At 41.9% G+C, this 19,763-nt stretch overlaps 1 protein-coding gene across 2 annotated transcripts in view; it reads left to right on the top strand.

Moving 5' to 3' along the window:
* The window catches only part of LOC126365845 (mediator of RNA polymerase II transcription subunit 15-like), a 92,731-nt gene that overhangs the window by 54,284 nt on the left and 18,684 nt on the right, over positions 1-19,763 (top strand). Inside the window, exons 3-5 of one of the 2 annotated variants that reach the window (XM_050008485.1) lie at positions 4,928-4,979; positions 5,061-5,172; positions 10,390-10,554. In XM_050008485.1, coding sequence (XP_049864442.1) covers positions 4,928-4,979; positions 5,061-5,172; positions 10,390-10,411 — 186 coding nt within the window. In that variant the 3' untranslated portion in view covers positions 10,412-10,554. The remainder of the gene's footprint in view (positions 1-4,927; positions 4,980-5,060; positions 5,173-10,389; positions 10,555-19,763) is intronic. The other variant, XM_050008486.1, reaches the window with a different exon arrangement.

Below are 19,763 nucleotides of genomic sequence, written 5' to 3'. Positions count from 1 at the left end.
TCTGTGTACTGGCTCCTTGACCAGCCTACAAGCTATTGACTAGTGCTACCCATCTCATCCTTTGGTAGTGACCATCCAGGAGTCTATATATTCCCTGGAATGGTCCAGTCATTTGGTGGTGTTTGTGTGGACCCCATGTCATGTTGGAATACCAGGCAACAAACTTGCCGACAGGCTGGCCAAACAGGCTACACAGAACCCACTTATGGAGATTGGCTCCTCTGCAACTGACCTGTGTTCAGTACTACGCCGCGAGTTTTTTGCGGCTTTGGGAGATGGATTGGCATAACCTCAGTAAGCCCAACAAACTGTGTACTATTAAGAAGACTACGAATGTGTGGAAGACATCCACATGGGCCTCTCGCAGGGACACTCTGATTCTTTGTTGGCTTCGCATTGGCCACGCTTGGATGACCCATGCTTACCTCCTGCGCTGTGATGTCCCATGTGCAGCGCCTGACTGACAGTGGCCCATATCTTGGTGAGCTGTCCTCCTTTGGCTGCCCTGTGATGGGCTCTTCAGGTACTGGACTTGTCGCCATTAATTTTAGCTGGCAACGTCTCATCGGCTAATTTAGTTTTACATTTTACTTGTGTTCTCCACTCTAATGCTTTTAGGCTGGATGTTTTAATGTGTCACGGGGTGGCTGACTTCATTTTTATTCTCATTCTTGGTCAGCCATGGTCATGTACTCTCTCGTTTTTATCCCTTCTACCTGTTTCTTGCTTATCTCTGTGGTTTTTGTTTCTTGCTTTGTCCATAGCAGTGTTGGTTGTCCTTCTGTCATTCTTCTGGTTCTCCTGCCACTGTTATTGTGCTGTTCTTCTCTTTTCTTTTCCTCTTTCCCAAGTGTAATTATTTTACTGGGAACAAGTGACTGATGACCTCAAAGTTTGGCCCCTTCCCCCCTTCCTTTAAGCCAACCAACCAACCATCCGTACACAGCCCCTCCTGACCTCAATCTTCATTAGTCATTGTCCGTACGCATCTAACCTCTTCCTGTTCTGTTCCAGCACTACACATTCCTCTACTCCACCAATGCATCCAGTTTCTTACTTCTCTCGTTTTTCCCCTCCCCCCCTCTCCCCTGTCATCTGTGTAACCTCTCAATTGCACTTAGCTGCCCTACTCCCTACCTCATCCCTGCATGCTCCTAACAGCAACTTACTGCCCCTCCCCCCACCCTTATCCTGCTATCCCTCCCCACCCTCGCTTCCTCCTTACCCCCCACCTGGCTGCCTCTCCCTGCTGCTCGCAGTCTGGCTCCAGCTACCAGAGACTGGTCGAGTGAGCTTGTGTGCATTTGTTTTCGTGTGTATGTGGGGGGGGTTTCAGCAAAGGCCTTGTTGTCCAAACGTTAACTTTGACCTCTTTTTGTTAGTGACTTAGTGTCTGCACCATGTGGGGAGTAACAGCTATCCTTTTCATAATATTGTTACATTCCTTCCCAGATTTTCTAGTGTTTAGTTGTATAATGTAACCCACTATCTGTGGTAGATGCAAGACTCCATCCAAGCAAGAGAGGTGCCATTGTCTTAAAATTTTGGTTTCACAAATAAAATGTTTTGGTCCACATAAGACTTTGGCAGGGTCACAGAATACACCAGATTGGATAATTTTTCTTGTTTAGAACTTCTTGGACTTCATGTATGAGTTCGTGTATCATGTGTAGTACAGAGAAGCTTTTTATGAAAGCCAAAAAGAGGGGCAGTTAAAATGTTCTGCTGGGTAAAATGTACCTGTATTTTAACATAGACTGCCTCCTAAAAATTTCTGGAAGGAGGAGGAATGGATGGTTCTGTAATTACAGGTGTTATCCTTATCTGCAGATTCAGTTTTGGGTAATAATTCAATATATCTTAGCCTGTGAGGAAGTATACTCTGGGTCACTGAGTAGTTGCAAATATGATTTAAGTGTAGTATTGTCAAGTCAGCACCAGAATGTAATATAATGTTGGAACACCATATTAACCAACAGAATTATTACCTTTTTAGTAATGCGATGACTTTTTTTATCTCCTTGTGAGCTGCATTTTTAAAATAATATTTGTTGTTGACACATTTAGTGTCTTCCTGGCATATTCTTGCTATAAAAAACGTTGTGGCTAATAACTCATTTTGTTGGAATAAGGAAAAATCAGCAGAATATAAACATGCAACATAGCCAAATACAAAGAAGCAAAGAGACCGCACTCAATATGTATATATATTTTCTGAACGTATGAAAATAAGTTCTGAAGTCTGAGTATTCTTTCGGTGTACCATTTTTAATCAACATTTTTTTACATGTCATTTAAGCATCTGTATGCTACCTCTGAAAGTCAGTAATAATAATGAAAATGAGCCCCCCACCACCATCTTGACTTCTGGCAGTGGCCATCAGACTTCTTTGTTAAAGAGCCAGTACTGACAGTGTAGGGTGGCACTTTAGGCTGCGTATGTACCGTTCTTATTACTAGTTGATAACCTACATAAATTAGTATTTTATCAGTAACCTCCTGATTCTTTAAAGAATCGAACTACTGTTATAAACAGCTTCAAACTTCTGATTACTTTTCCATGTATTAAATGTATGATGTCAACCATGTGAACTAGAAAAAGTGAGAGAAAGTTTTGAAATTATGTTAAAAGTTTGTTGGAAGCCACAATATGTTCTCATTTTCGAATATTGCACGAATATCATCTGGGTATTAATGGGATGTGTATTACTGTTCCTGAAGACATATACAGTTTAAAATTATGGAACCTTTCACATAAGACTATATTTCTTAATGAGTAGATTGTAAAAATTTAAAATTTTTATATTCTGCCAGTACTTGTATGAAACATTGAAAACAGAATTTTTGTTACCTTGGGGTAGCCACTAGATAGGCAGCCTGCAACTGGGTCCAGGTTTTGCCCCTTGGGATAATCGCTTAGTAAAATGGTTGAGTACCCAACAGAATAGCTATAATAAGAATGTGGTAAGTTGGCCACCAGCCTCCAAGTACTGATATTGAGTCATCACCATTAAGAACACTTAGTGTCGATTGTTCCCTGGTCGATTGTTGCTTGCTCAGGAGCCCCTATGTAGCCTTATGAATTGTTGTGTTGTTGGTGTGACCAAAAGTGTCTCCTCAACAATTGTTCAGTGAACATTGCTACATATGGGCCTCTGTAGCAGGCACCTGGTTTGTGCACCCATGCTGACTGCTATTCATCGGCTATAAAGTCTGGAATTTGTACACCAGTACTGCAGTTGGTCATTCACTGAATGATGAGATACAGTCTTCTCAGCTGAATCACATTTTATACTCCTTTGGACAGTTGGCTGTTGACATGTATGGTGTGAAACATTTGAAAGTGAACACTCTACAACATCTGCCAGACAGGCACAACCCAGAGGCATTGTTGGATGATCTTGTCATTCTGGGAGCCACATCGGATCAACAAAAGTGTGCATATACCCTTGGTGAATATGTTCGTTTGACATAAAGTTTGTTTCTCCTTTGCACAATAACATCTAACAGTAATGCATCACATAGTTTGCAATGTGTGTGTGTGTGTGTGTGTGTGTGTGTGTGTGTGTGTGTGTGTGTGTGTGTGTGTGTGGTTTGAAGAGCACCAGGATGACTGCCCATGGCAGTGTAGTAGGTAAGACTCCATATCCCTCTTGGTACCTTCCAGAACCTCATAGGCTCTTTCCCTGTACGTTTCACAGCAGTTCACACTGCTGAATGTGGTTACTCAAGCTTTTGTCAGGTGATCACATTAATATGACTGGTAAGTGTATTTCATTGCATTATGCAGTTATGAGATACAATTACTAATGTTTACTAAATGTTTTTCTGACATTTTCTTCTACTAATTGTATTGCGTACAACAGCCATAATTTAATTTTGTATTCCTTGCTACAAATTTTTACTGCATTTGAAGATGACTGTCTGTATAATGTGCATTCATAAATCTGTGATACTTCTGTTTGAAATTTATACCATAGCAAGCTGATGGGTAAGAGTTGACTATGTCCATGAGTTGTCAGCACTGAAAGACAAATAAGAAAAAATTCTCCCTCTTACATCTCCTAACCTCTCAGTGATGGGACTACTTACCCCTCCGTCTGAGATAAATTGCCAACTACACTTACTCGTTGCTGAATTCACCAACATTAATTAAAATTAAGCACATCTTAAAATATTCGTGTTTTTGTAAACATTTGTTTTTATACTGAACAGGAAAACTATGCTCTTCAGAAGTTCTTAATTTTAACTGACACTTCTGGATTCAGTTATTTCTCAAGCATTTCAATTTTTATGGTGTTATATCTCCCAAACTGTCATGGAGTGATAAAATTATGCAGTTGCATTCAGTGGTACACATGAATACCATCTCTAAAATGTGCTACAAACATAAGTTAGTAGTAAAGAAGTGGTAAATTAAAACATAATGCCTGATGCTGAAGTACAGTGAAAGTGTAGTGAGCAATAAACTGTTTTCCTTTGATTATTTTGTCAGCGAAAGAAAGTATCAGAAAGGATTGAAATTTTGTGTAAAGTCTTTTGGAAGTAACTGAGTGCTTTCATTCTCAGATACCAGATGGCATAGTCTGGATAATTTGTATGCATTGAGTTACACTGCCCCAAGACATACACAGTTTCTAACATTAATACTTGTCTTATTCTGTTAAACCTGTAATTTAATATTATAGCCTTTAATGAATAGGTTATGACAGCACCTTAAATTTTTAAATTCAGGTGATAATCATATGAAGTGCTGAAAATAGAAGTCATTAAAAATGCAGCCTCCAACTGGCACTCTGTATATTTCCAGACGTTCAGTAATATAGATAAGTTTCTCCAACTTTATTTTGTCATTCTGTGCTTTACTATTTAGAGAATGAGAGGGAATCACTGACAAAATATAATTTTTTTCAACACTCTGTTTCAGATTGAATATATGGAGTTACTTGCAAGATTTGTTGTACATGTCAGACAATTTTGTAAGTAAAAATATATGTTGCTAAAAAAGTGTTGTCGTCTTATTAAGTGTGATACTGATTTGGTCTTTTTTTTTTTTTTAGCCGAAGAGAAAGGACAGGGGATGACTGGCTCTGATGGAGGAGGAGCACAAACTGTACTGGATCCCATAAATGTAATGTTAAAATGGCCAAGGAAAGATTACAGTTATTTAAGGCAAGTTGTAATTAATGCTTCAGCAGTTTCAAAAATATTCAGACTTGCAGTTTCTCATTTGAAATTTCAAAACTGTATTAAGTGGAAGAGAAGTACACCCCTAAAAAATTTCAGGAAAAGGACCACTGGAACAATGCGTAGAGAAAAGTTGCTCTTTGATTGTGTAATTGTAAAAGGCATTTTTTATTCTTTCTAATATTAGTCATAAACCCTCATGTCAAAATAACCGCAATGGAGTGTTGAATGGCTTTTTTACATTGTTCTGGGCAAGATGCGTACTGTGACAAGTCATGGCACCTGTATTTTGGGCAAAATAACTGGCATATGGGTATTGTTGCCACAATGCCATCGGTAAGGTAATCAATTGGAGCCATTATATGTTTCCTGATTCCATGTATTGAATACTATGCACAATTCAAGCTCCAACTTTTGTAAAAAGGTGTCACTAGTCACAGGCCTGTTAAGAAGTTCTAATACTGTGCTAGTGGTACATGTAACAGTATTTAGAGACATTCTTGATGATTTTTTTGAAATGGAACTAGTGTTTAACTAATTAGCTTATGTTGCTGTTATATTTTAATGCCACTTTTCATTTTATTATATCAGACGTAATCATCCAATCTGACAAAAGTCAGTCAGAATCACAGAGCAAAAATAAGGATGAAAACTTGGTTCTGAAGGGAAAGGCATCTTTTTTGTCTTATATCTCAAAACTGTAAAACACATTTTACAGGCTCTTGTTTGTTACACACTGTTTAACTGCTAGTTTCAAAACATTCCGTGCAATGCATAGATAATTTTGAGCATTCATACTCATTGGTAATTTGTTGCAAATAAGGTTGATGTGTAATAAGGCACTGATTCTTTCAAATAATTAGAAAATATCCATAAAGTTGGTAGGCCTGTTGTACTGCGTGCTTGTGACGACAACTTATCACCAGTAAAATCATTCAGCATTGAGTTGTGCTTATGCAGTACCATACTAACAATTGCTGCACCAAAAATGTAGCAGTGACAGGCATGAATGATAAGATCTGAAAACTGGGAATGAGGAATAATGAGCGGGGCAATTAATATGTTAAAACTAGAATAGAAGCATATTGGAAACACAGGAGGCCAGGGTTGACAGAAGACATAGTGGAGAGTAAGGTGAAAGAAGCAAGATACCATAAGAGCCAGAGGAATGGGGACAGCAGGAAGACAATGGAAAAAGTAACTTATGATAGAGTGAGAGGAATGATGGAAAAACGAGAGAGAATGCAGAGAAGCTGAGGAAAGAATATTAGTTTCTTGTTTCATTATTGTGATAATTGTAGTTGGAATATTCTCAGATTAGAGAACGATGACGCAAGCAGTATGCCGTGCTCTTCTTGAGGGTCACCATCTAAATATTTCTTGAAGTTTTAAAGTGGGCTTTGTTTTTTAATTATTTTGTAGAGTAATTTGTTATTCAGTTGCTGTTTAAAGTGCTGTAGTTTTGTAACAATCAATCTCTCAAGGAACAATGTCAGATAGACAATCAAGATAAAATTTCCTTCTTTTATTTCTTATGAAGGTTCTCAGTTGTTTATGAAAGCGTGATTCTGTCTTGTTATATTTCATGCTCAGGAATTACTTCTGATGGGACTGGATCCACAGGCACCATCTCAAACTCCTGCCGATAATTGTAAGTTGTTCATGGGAAGATGTCCAATTAGATGAGAATATAGTGTCTTAAATTCTTTGCCTTATTATCATGTCTCCTTATACTCCTCTTCCTCTGATTCTGTACTTTTGTTGGTATGGAAACCCTCCTGCAGGTTTGGAGGCTGGAATATACCTGATGTATTCCTGCCTGTCATAAGAGGTGATTGATTATAAGTCGTCTCCTACTTTTCGGCCTAATAAGTTCTGGTCCCTTTTTCAGTGTTTGACATACACCTTTCCAAATTCTACAAAAGTGCTGGCCATTTTGGAAAGGACACCTATCGTGCTGCATCGTGTGTCCATTGAGCACGAAGACATTATGCATGTATTATTGTAATGGAAATGTAATTCCTCCGTAATCCAGCCTTTTAGGCAAGGACGTCTTACAGGGCACATACATTACATTCATTGTGTGCTGTCATCTCCTGCACCCACAATGATGATAGATCTTTGCACACCCAGTATCTAGCGTTGTAACTAGTGTCTTGTGGGGGTGGGCAGGAGGGGGGGGGGGGGAGTTTTCATGTACCCTCTTGTTTGTTGTAGCCCCCTGGCAACACAGGGATCACACTGTTGGTGCCTGAGCTGCAAACTTCCTATGCTTGCTAAGGAGTAGATGTTCATCTTCGTGGGGCATCAGGACTCTCGGTAATGACCATCGCACCAGGTGGTCTTTGCTGTGGCTAGATGGTGCCCATGGGGAGAGCCCATGATCAGAATGGGTGGCATCAGGATGGATGACCTGCAGTGAAGCAGATTAAGTTCTCCTTTGCTGGTGGTTGAACAGCCTCAGCAATCTTTAAGAGAGTTAATATGCAGTATAATGCCAAAAGATACGAGCCCAAATCGTTCCCTTTCCTGGCTACACCAGGGGAGGAATGCAGGGCTACAGATTAAGGAGAGACTTGGGGCCGAGTGCACCAACCCCGGTCAAAACGCATGATAACCAAGGCCTCACAATCATGGTTGAAAGTGAAACATGTTTAAAATGTTACTGCAGTGCACCAACGTTAATCGCTGGTCAGCAAACAGTCATCAGCCAACTATGCATTTGATCATGGTAAAATCTGTACATTGCAATGGAACGTGCTCTGGCAATGCAAATATGTTAGTAAACATGAAATTGTACAGATAACTGTTCTCACAGTCTCTCTTTGCGGTGTTTTCCATCGACAAACAGAAGTGTCTGTGTCTGTCTGTGTGTGTGTCTGTGTCTGTCTGTCTGTGTGTGTGTCTGTCTGTCTGTGTGTGTGTCTGTCTGTCTGTGTGTGTGTCTGTCTGTCTGTGTGTGTGTCTGTCTGTCTGTGTGTGTGTCTGTCTGTCTGTGTGTGTGTCTGTCTGTCTGTGTGTGTGTCTGTCTGTCTGTCTGTGTGTGTGTCTGTCTGTCTGTCTGTGTGTGTGTCTGTCTGTCTGTCTGTGTGTGTGTCTGTCTGTGTGTGTGTGTGTGTGTCTGTGTCTGTCTGTGTGTGTGTCTGTGTCTGTCTGTGTGTGTGTCTGTGTCTGTCTGTGTGTGTGTCTGTGTCTGTCTGTCTGTCTGTGTGTGTGTCTGTGTGTGTCTGTGTGTGTCTGTGTGTGTGTGTCTGTGTCTGTGTGTGTCTGTGTGTGTGTGTCTGTGTCTGTCTGTGTCTGTGTGTGTCTGTGTGTGTGTGTCTGTCTGTGTGTCTGTCTGTGTGTCTGTCTGTGTGTCTGTCTGTGTGTCTGTCTGTGTGTCTGTCTGTGTGTCTGTCTGTGTGTGTGTCTGTGTGTGTGTCTGTGTGTGTGTCTGTGTGTCTGTCTGTGTGTGTGTGTCTGTGTGTCTGTCTGTGTGTGTGTGTCTGTGTGTCTGTCTGTGTGTGTGTGTGTCTGTGTGTCTGTCTGTCTGTCTGTCTGTCTGTGTGTCTGTCTGTCTGTCTGTCTGTCTGTGTGTCTGTGTGTCTGTGTGTCTGTCTGTGTGTCTGTGTGTCTGTGTGTCTGTCTGTGTGTCTGTGTGTCTGTCTGTGTGTCTGTGTGTCTGTCTGTGTGTCTGTGTGTCTGTCTGTGTGTCTGTGTGTCTGTCTGTGTGTCTGTCTGTGTGTCTGTCTGTGTGTCTGTGTGTCTGTGTGTCTGTCTGTGTGTCTGTCTGTGTGTCTGTCTGTGTGTCTGTCTGTGTGTCTGTCTGTGTGTCTGTCTGTGTGTCTGTCTGTGTGTCTGTCTGTGTGTCTGTCTGTGTGTCTGTCTGTGTGTCTGTCTGTGTGTCTGTCTGTGTGTCTGTCTGTGTGTCTGTCTGTGTGTGTGTGTGTCTGTGTGTCTGTGTGTGTGTCTGTCTGTGTGTGTGTGTGTCTGTGTGTCTGTGTGTGTGTCTGTCTGTGTGTGTGTGTGTGTGTGTGTGTGTGTCTGTCTGTGTGTGTGTGTGTCTGTGTGTCTGTGTGTGTGTCTGTGTGTGTGTGTGTGTCTGTGTGTGTGTGTGTGTCTGTGTGTGTGTGTGTGTCTGTGTGTGTGTGTGTGTCTGTGTGTGTGTGTGTGTCTGTGTGTGTGTCTGTGTGTGTGTGTGTGTCTGTGTCTGTGTGTGTGTCTGTGTCTGTGTGTGTGTCTGTGTGTGTGTGTGTGTCTGTGTGTGTGTGTGTGTGTCTGTGTGTGTGTGTGTGTCTGTGTGTGTGTGTGTGTCTGTGTGTGTGTGTGTGTCTGTGTCTGTGTGTGTGTCTGTGTACACCTGTCCTTTTTTTCCCCTAAGGCAAGTCTTTCCGCTCCCGGGATTGGAATGACTCCTTACCCTCTCCCTTAAAACCCACATCCTTTCGTCTTTCCCTCTCCTTCCTGAAGAAGCAACCATCGGTTGCGAAAGCTAGTAATTCTGTGTGTGTGTTTGTGTGTTTTGTTCATTGTGCCTGTCTGCCGGCGCTTTCCCGCACACCTCGGTACCTATTTCTGATCTGTTCGTTTTTTTGGAGAATAAAAGAACACCACCAAATTTCTCGAAGTATGTTATAGATGTACTTCTTGAACTGGTGGGTGCAAATGCATCCGTTCTTGAAAATAAGAAAACTGACGGCTGCAGCTTGAAAGAAAAACAGGCAATGTGGTCCCATGTGAAGGCGCAATTTAATTGTACTCTTGGTAAGTTTACCCATAAGTTAATAACTTTCCTAGGTTCATCATAGGTGTAGGATACGGCACACTCTGGCTTGTAGTTTGAAATTTGAAAGTGTTGTTGGCGTACCACTGAAATACGTGATAGGGCTATGTACATTTATGGTTGGAATTGTTTTGTTAGTTTTTTATTTAAAATCCATTGCCGTGCTACTCTTAACTAAATATTATGTGACTAATGGTAGCTTCCTCGTTGAAAATTGTGAACAAACGTTTCTCAGTTAGCCCTGTGCTGTATTCTTCATATATGCTTGTATAGCACTTTCTTTTCAATGAACTGATATGTAAACAACAGCCATATATAGACCTTAGAGTTTTATTGCAGTTATAAGTTAAGAGTCTCAGAATGCAAAGTGGACTTATGAATGTAAATAATATAAGAATTAATTTATGGTACTACAAACTACAACATTTATTTAATTTCAGGTGTGATGAAAAGATCCTGTGACAGGCTGAAAACCTGTTATGAAAACATGAAAAGACGACTTCGAAAATACCTTGCAGAAGAAAAGGTGGAAGTGTATAAAACAGGTGGGGGGGAAGCCTACCCAAAAAACCAAGATCCATGATCGGGCAAAACTGTTAGAAATTGTTGGTTCCTCAATGAAACCGTTAATAAATGCATATGATTCTGATATACAGTTTAGTATGATTGTGGATGTTGTTAACATGGAGTGCAGTGCAGAGCGATGCCGTGAGAACACGCCACCTGCTTCAGTTATCGAGTTAGCAGAGTGCACACAACCTAGCACTTCCCACACACCTGATGTAATACAAAGTAAAGAGACATCAAAGAATGTTCTGGTGGATGTCATCCAGCTGCAGTCTATTTCGCAGTCTCCTGATCCACCCAAAGAAAACATTTGCACGCCGAAAAATACATGGCATTGACGCAGGATGCCTGCAAAACCAGGGCCATCGGGTTTGGGAACAGTAATTGAAAATGTGTGCAAGAAGAGAGTTTAAGTACTGGAGGCCCAATTACACATGATGAAGGCAGAACATAAGAAGGAGCTGAGGATTAAACATTTAAAGATTCTGGCCCTAAAAGAAAAACTAACATACTGGAAGAAGAAACACACCCATAGCATTACTGTTCCGCTTTCATATCTTCTGAAGTAGCACACTCTGTAACTAATTATTGCTCTTGCACTGATCCCCAAAGTATTGGACATCACTGACAAAATTCCGTTGCCTTTTGTAGCAATGAGTGTCGTCCTAACTGCCGTCTGCTTCACGTCTGCTGTGCAGCGAGCTACCTTAATTTAAGTATCAACTGTATTTTTCTTACTTGTCACTTCTTGTTCCGTGTGTTTTTGCTTTTAAGAAGCTTTGTCGAGTGGTATTAATTGTGTTCCATAGATTCCGTGTTTGTTTTGAATACAGTCAGAGTGTCCCTTTAGTCAACCATAGTGCCAGTAGTGTTAGTGTTTGTTTTCAATACAGTCCAGAGACAGGTAGTGCTATTTTCATTGTTTTCTACAAGAAGTGGCTAGCAATCACAGTTAAGTCAATAATCAGCCACCTTTAGTGAATTAGCAGTCTAGTTAGAAGTTGATTAAGTCTCTTCAGTAAATTGATTCCTTAGAATGGATAGGATGTGTGACTGCTGTATACGGACACAGGAGGAGCTGGCCACTCTTCGCGAACAGCTGAGCGTGTTGATGGCCGTGGTCAGCCGTCTTCAGGCTGCTGCCTCGGAGTGTAGCGGCAGTGGGGAGTCTGGTGCATCGCAAGGTACACCCCAGGTGTTACATGCTTCACCCACTGTCCCTGCTGTCAAGACATCTTTGCGGGTACCGGGCACGATTGGGCCACCCTCTCCCCAAGGGGAGTGGCGGGTTCAGTGGCGTTCACGGCGCACGAGGCGGAGGGTAAATGGGGAGGGGTTTATTAGTTATTGGGAGCTCCAACGTTAGGCGGGTGATGGAGCCCCTTAGGGAAATAGCGGAAAGGTCGGGGGAGAAGGCCAGTGTTAACTCTGCTTGCCGGTGGGTCTCATCCGAGATGTGCTAATAGTAAACTGCAGGAGTGTCTATAGAAAGGTCCCAGAACTGCTCTCATTAATAAATGGTCACAACGCCCGTAAAGTACTAGGGACAGAAAGTTGGCTGAAACCAGACATAAACAGTAATGAAATCCTAAACTCAGATTGGAATATATACCGCAGAGACAGGCTGGACAGTGAAGGGGGAGGCGTGTTTATAGCGATAAGAAGTGCAATAGTATCAAAGGAAATTGACAGAGATCAGAAATGTGAAATGATTTGGGTGAAGGTCACGGTTAAAGCAGGCTCAGACATGGTAATTGGATGTCTCTATAGGCCCCCGGGCTCAGCAGCTGTTGTGGCTGAGCACCTGTACGATAATTTGGAAAATATTTCGAGTAGATTTCCCCACCATGTTATAGTTCTGGGTAGAGATTGTAATTTGTCGGATATAGACTGGGAAACTCGAAACGTTCGTAACGGGTGGTAGGGACAAAGAACCCAGTGAAATTTTTTTAAGTGCTTTATCTGAAAACTACCTTGAGCAGTTAAACAGAGAACCAACTCACGGTGATAACATATTAGACCTTCTGGTGACAAACAGTCCCGAACTATTTGAAACAGTTAATGCAGAACAGGAAATCAGCAATCATAAAGCGGTTACTGCATCGATGATTTCAGCCGTAAATAGAAATATTAGAAAAGGTAGGAAGATTTTTCTGTTTAGCAAAAGTGACAAAAAGCAGATTACAGAGTACCTAACGGCTCAACACAAAAGTTTTGTCTCAAGTACAGATAGTGTTGAGGATCAGTGGACAAACCATCGCACAGTATGTGTTAGATGAGTATGTGCCAAGCAAGATCGTAAGAGATGGAAAAGAGCCACCATGGTACAACAATAGAGTTAGAAAACTGCTGCGGAAGCAAAGGGAACTTCACAGCAAACATAAACATAGCCAAAGCCTTGCAGACAAACAAAAATTACGCGAAGCGAAATGTGGTGTGAGGAGGGCTATGCGAGAGGCGTTTAATGAATTCGAAAGTAAAGTTCTGTGTACTGACTTGGAAGAAAATCCTAAGAAATTTTGATCTTATGTCAAAGCGGTAGGTGTCCAGACACTCTGTGACCAAAATGGTACTGAAACAGAGGATGAGACTAAAGGCCGGAATACTAAATGTCTTTTTTCCAAAGCTGTTTCACAGAGGAAGACTGCACTGTAGTTCCTTCTCTAGATTGTCGCACAGATGACAAAATGGTAGATATCGAAATAGACGACAGAGGGATAGAGAAACAATTAAAATCGCTCAAAAGAGGAAAGGCTGCTGCACTTGATGGGATACCAGTTCGATTTTTACGCAGAGTACGCGATGGAACTTGCCCCACTTCTTGCAGCGGTGTACCGTCCGTAAGTCTCTAGAAGAGCGTAGTGGACGTCGAACAGATGTGCAGAACTATAGACCTATATCTCTAACGTGGATCAGTTGTAGAATTTTGGAACACGTATTATGTTAGAGTATAATGACTTTTCTGGAGACTAGAAATCTTATCTGTAGGAATCAGCATGGGTTTCGAAAAATACGGTGTTTCTTGACTTCCGCAAGGTGTTGGATACAGTTCCCCACAGTCATTTAATGAACAAAGTAAGAACTTGTGGACTATTAGACCAACTGTGTGATTGGATTGAGGAGTTCCTAGATAACAAAACGCAGCATGTCATTCTCAATGGAGAGAAGTCTTCTGAAGTAAGAGTGATTTCAGGTGTGCCGCAGGGGAGTGTCATAGGACCGTTGCTATTCACGATATACATAAATGACCTGGTGGATGACATCGGAAGTTCACTGAGGCTTTTCTTAGATGATGCTGTTGTGTTGTATCGAGAGGTTGTAACAATGGAAAATTGTACTGAAATGCAGGAGGATCTGCAGCGAATTGATGCATGGTGCAGGGAATGGCAATTGAATCTCAATGTAGACAAGTGTCATGTGGTGCGAATACATGGAAAGATAGATCCCTTATCATTTAGCTACAAAATAGCAGATCAGAAACTGGAAGCAGTTAATTCCATAAATTATCTGGGAGTACGCATTAGGAGTGATTTAAAATGGAATGATCATATAAAGTTGATCGTCAGTAAAGCAGATGCCACACTGAGATTCATTGGAAGAATCCTAAGGAAATGCAATCCGAAAACAAAGGAAGTAGGTTACAGTACGCTTGTTTGCCCACTGCTTGAATACTGCTCAGAAGTGTGGGATCCGTACCAGAGAGGGTTGATAGAAGAGATAGAGAAGATCCAACGGAGAGCAGCGCGCTTCGTTACAGGATCATTTAGTAATCGCGAAAGTGTTATGGAGATGATAGATACACTCCAGTGAAAGACTCTGCAGGAGAAATGCTCAGTAGCTCGGTACGGGCTTTTGTTAAAGTTTCGAGAACATACCTTCACTGAAGAGTCAAGCAGTACATTGCTCCCTCCTGCGTATATCTCGCGAAGAGATTAGAGCCCACACAGAAGCATACCGACAATCCTTCTTTCCACGAACAATACGAGACTGGAATAGAAGGGAGAACCAACAGAGGTACTCCAGGTACCATCTGCCACACACCGTCAGGTGGCTTGCGGAGTATGGATGTAGATGTAGAATGAGAACTTGTTTTTGGAGGCAATTTCTAAACACAAATTTGTCTTCAATTCCATGTATTTTTTGATACCATACTATTGTATGTCCTATTGTGTAAAGTGCTGCTACAGGCATGACTGGCTAGAATTAACAATGTAATTCAATTCTTTGCACAGTTTGTCATTGCATCAACATATTTCTAGAAATCTACAACCCCAGTCACACAAGAGATCCGGGCTTCAGCCTTATAGCTGCACACACTTATGTTTGAAGCAAATCATATTGTAAACAAAGAACAGTGATTAATATGTGAACAATTTAGCAAATAAACTATCCCAAACTGACATTTTGTGTTATTACACAAATGATTATAATTGTTTTGTGCCTATGTGTTTATTGCATATTAACAAGTTTAAGCTTAACTGTGTTATAAGACTGCATTAATTGTGAGAAGAAGTGCAGTAAAATAATCTCTAACCTGAAAGGTTCTCATAATAAACAATGTGGACATTAACATATTTGTTGTTACAGTATAAAATTTAAGAGGTTTTTAGGATCTATAGTGAACATCATGCAGAACTATCCCATTATATTTTATCCCTCTCTCTTTTACTGTCACACTCTCGAAATGTAATGTTATCATTTGTTCCCAAATTTAAGTACATACACAGTAACTAAACATGTATATAAATAACAGAGAACTGCATTGCTTTCAAAACTAATATGATACGAGAAATATATCTTTAATAATGAATTATCAACACTCCTCAGAAAAGCAGCAGCTGGGTAATTGTCTATAGGCAGCACATCCTGTCCCTGGCAAGCCACAACCTGAAATTTCTCATCACACACCCAGTTCAGTGAGTACTTTTCTGTTTCCTAGACAACAGGGAAAAAAATAGATTACATGCTGAAATAATGAGAAAAATTAAAAATATGGCGAAATCCTGCCATTGTAATCATAATTTTTCATTCTGTATAATGTCTGAATTTATTACCTTATCAGAAATGTTCATTAATTTAGCATGGCGAACTGCTCTTCCTGGTAATGTGTCATCATGATACATTTGCTCTCAGGTGGCACAAGTTCGTTATCTTCAATGTCGGGGTCTCTCTCGTCATGTAACTGATTTAAAAGTCAAGAAATTTCTGGATCTTCTGGTGGTTCTTCACTGCTTGTACTCCTCGCAATAGTATGCAAGACAGCCGTACCCATAAGTATTGACATTGCTTTCTGTGGATTACATCTTATTCCTACAGATAATATGGGAAATCTTCTCTTCCTTTCTGTTCCACAGGCCATATTTTCTCTCAACAGTGTTTCTAGTTTTAATATGAGACCTGTTATATCGATGCTCTGCTTCATTTTGCGGATTTAAAAGTGTGAGTTAAAAAGTAGGATCTACATGCATAACCACTTTCTCCCAATAAGTGACCTTGTGGTATTTCTCAGTTTTCAAATTGAGCTCTGTGAGCGCAGCCAAGAAATATGGTACTGTCATGCACAGAGCCCAGCCATCGAGCAACAATATCTCTTATTAACAAATTGTGATCACTAATGGTTTGACAGTTAAAGGAGAAATATGATTTCCTATTGCGGTAAAGTTCCGCATTATGTCCTCCAGGAGACTGAATTCTTATATAGGTACAATCCAAAGTACCAAGAATGCCAGGAAATAGGTCCAACTGACTAAAACCAAGCATTGCAGAGCGCACTTCTTCTATTGTAGGAAATTTTATAACGCAAGGAGAATTAATGCTATGATGTCTGATACGTCACTGATGATTCATTGTGCTGTTGAAGGATGTACATTACTGTTGTTCCCAGTAAGAATGTTGAATGCACCTGTTGCATAAGCCCGTAAAGCAATCGAAAGTCTGTTCATCAGTGAAATAGGGTTATTCCGATCAGTAGGAAATTCTAACGTATCATTAATTTGGTTGAATAACCACCACACTGTTTCTTTTGACAGACAAAATCTCTCTTCAAACTTCCTGTGACCATAATCTTCAAAAGGGTTTCCCCTTTCCACAATCTCTCCAATACAGTTTCGGTCACGATTTAAAACGTCAAAGTATAACAGTTCTTCCTCAGTGCCATCCATTAACATCAAAATGCGCCACCATCTTAATGGTGTATGCTTCTAAAACTGTGGTTATGTCTAGAAAACCGGGGAAGAGCCCTGGTTAAATATAACTTGGTCAATTCCCTCATTTAACTTAGATCGATGTTGATGCACTAGAATTTTGCATCAAACAGGATTATATATCAACTTGACCACGGTTAAGTGTTAATTAAGATTGGTGCACTCGGCCATCCTTCTCCTAAATACTTAGTTTGTGCAAGGTGTGATGGGAAATCCTGTGTAACAACAAAACCTCTGTTTTTCATCGAGAACTTAGAGGACAAGTTTGGGGAACTGCCAGAAATGGCCAAAATGTGGAATGGGTCAGTCCTGATAAAAACAACATCCCCTGCCCAGTCATGTGTTGCTCACCTGTGCCAAGCTGAGTGATGTACCACCCATAAGAGCTCAAACATGGTCGAGGGGATTATATTCCATCAAGATCTCCTCTTGCAGTCTGATGACGAGTTGTATGCGAACCTACAGCGACAAGGTGTGCGCTTAATCAGGGATGTGTAGTGGCCTAAGGACCACAGGGTTTCAACCAGTGCCTTCATCTTGGCCTTTGAGGATGATACATTGCCTGAAAAGGTCAAGGTGATGGTCTACCAGTGTGATGTTAAACCCTACATTCCTCCCCCTATGCAGTACTTCAAATGCTGGAAACTTGGGCATATGTCCTCTTCATGCAGTGCCAGCCCCACATGTCGGGAATATGGACAGCTATCAAACACGAAAGTTCCTTGTGTCCCCCCCCTCCCATTTGTGCTAATGGTGGAGAGTACCATTCCCCCTGTTTGCTGGACTTAACTATTTATCAGAGAGAGGAAGATAAATGAAATATAAGACCCTTGTTAGACCGACCTACACAGGAAAAAAAAAAATTCCTCATATGCTATGGCTGAGAAGAGATCACCCTTTGTGGAAACGGCATTCCCGTTAGCTGTGCCTCTTAAAGTGGACTCCCAGTGCCGCTGACTACACATGCCCCCTTGATGGTTGGGAGCACACCACCTCCTGTAGCTCCTCTAACGTCTACTTCGGGAGTGAGGCCCACACCCCAGCCATCGGGGACATTGGTCCCCACCCCTCAGCCATAAAAGCAGCAGCCTCCTCTGGCTCCTCTCACATGGAAGTGGTCTAATGGGACCCTGCCTTCCAAGGCTTTTGTTGCTGTGAAGCCAGATACCAGCCATTGGCTGAAGTAGCCACAAGCTGCTGATAATAGGGCTTAACGATCATTGTTGGTTCCTGAGACAAACTCAGAGAAGCCCTCCCAGCCAGAGGAACCAAGAGAGACGTGAGATGAGAAAAAGAATAAACCTATAAAGAAGAAAGAGATCCTAGTGACCCCCACATCACCAGTTCTGGCAGGCTCCAATTATGAGGATGAGGTGGATATTTTATTATTCACTGAGGACCAAGATTTGGTTGAAGCCTCGGAACCAATGGATGCAGAAACCACAAGCCCTCAATAGGTGGCAGCAGGTGACCCCGAGGTGTGCACTGGCTCCTTAGTAACTTCGTGCATTCCCAAACTACAGAAAGCGTTGCCCTCCAGCAGAATTGTGGCAGTTTGTCCAACACCTGGCTGAGGTATGACAGCTCTTAAGCAATACACCTGCTTTCTGCAGTACCCTTCAGGACGCCCGGTTTCCATCAATACGGATCCCGGTCTTTTGTGGCTATCAGGGGTATTACAGAAATCATAATGACAGTAACAGGGTGTCAGGTGGAGTATGTATATATGTATGTGCATATGTCAGTACCCCTGTCTGTAGTGAACTTGTGCCCCTTATATGCCCTTAGAAGCTGTGGACGTCAGGGTGAGGGCAATGGAGGTAATTACCATCTGCAACATCTGCCTTCCTCCAGCTAGTGACATACCAAAAAATGTATTGGCAGCACTAATTTCTCAACTCTCTCTCTCCCCCCCCCCCCCCCCCCTCCCCTCCTCCCCAATTTTCTTACTTTTGGATGATTTCAATGCCCTTAACCATTTGTGGGGTGGAACTAAGATTACTGTCCATGGTAAAGATGTTGAGAATCTGCTAACTCAAGTCGACCTTTGCCTCCTATATACAGGTGCCCCCACTCATTTCAATGTGGCACATGGCACATACTTGGCCATTGATTCTGTTTGCACTCCTGGCCTACTACCATCTGTACACTGGAAAGCTCAAGACGACTTATGTGGTAGTGTCAAGTTTCCACTCTTTTTTTGTTCCACCCCCAGCGTCTCTCACCTGGACGCTTACCCTGATGGGCACTTACCGAGGCTGACTAGGATGCTTTTGCCTCTGCTACCACCATTGGATCTCCATTGCTTCTGCAGCTGAATTGGCAATCCCTTGTTCCTCAGGTCGCTCCCAGTGGAGGGCAGTGCCTTGGTGTTCGTCGGAATTGCTGTTGCCGTTAGAGATTGTAGACAGGCCCTCCAATGTCACAAGCAGCACCCATCAGTGGAGCATCTCATTACCTTCAAATGGCTCCATGCCAGTGTTTGTTAATTAATTGACAGACAGAAGCAGGAGTGCTGGGAACACAAACCTCTCATTCCCAAGTTTGGACTAAGCTCAGATGCCTTTATGCATATCAGACCCCTGCAGGTACACCTGGGATTTCCACACATGGAGCTGTTTATATCAGTCCTGACACAATTGCAGAGTGTCTTGCCAAGCATTACATTCAAACCTCTGCGTCTGAGAATTACTACCCTGCCTTTCATACCCTAAAACAGTGGGTGTAATGACAATGCCTATCTTTCACTACATGCCATCCTGAGCCATATAATGCTCCATTCAGTGAGTGGGGATTTCTGTGTCCTTGCACACTGTCCTGATGCAACCATTGGGCCAGACCACACCCATCTGCAAATGCTTAAACACCTGTCAGCACACATCCTTGCCATCTTCAACCACTTCTGGAGCAGCGGTGAGAAAGTATCATTGTTCTAGTGCTAAAACCTGGTAAGATCCTACTATATGTGGATACCTACCAGTCTCACTAACATTCTTTGCAAGCTGCTAGAACATATGGTGAACTGGCAGTTTTGTTGGCTCCTT

The sequence above is a fragment of the Schistocerca gregaria genome, chromosome 4, assembly GCF_023897955.1.
Source record: "Schistocerca gregaria isolate iqSchGreg1 chromosome 4, iqSchGreg1.2, whole genome shotgun sequence".
Taxonomy (NCBI): Eukaryota; Metazoa; Arthropoda; class Insecta; order Orthoptera; family Acrididae; genus Schistocerca; species Schistocerca gregaria.
Note: the sequence above shows the minus strand (reverse complement) of the source record. Positions and strands in the feature narration are given on the sequence as shown.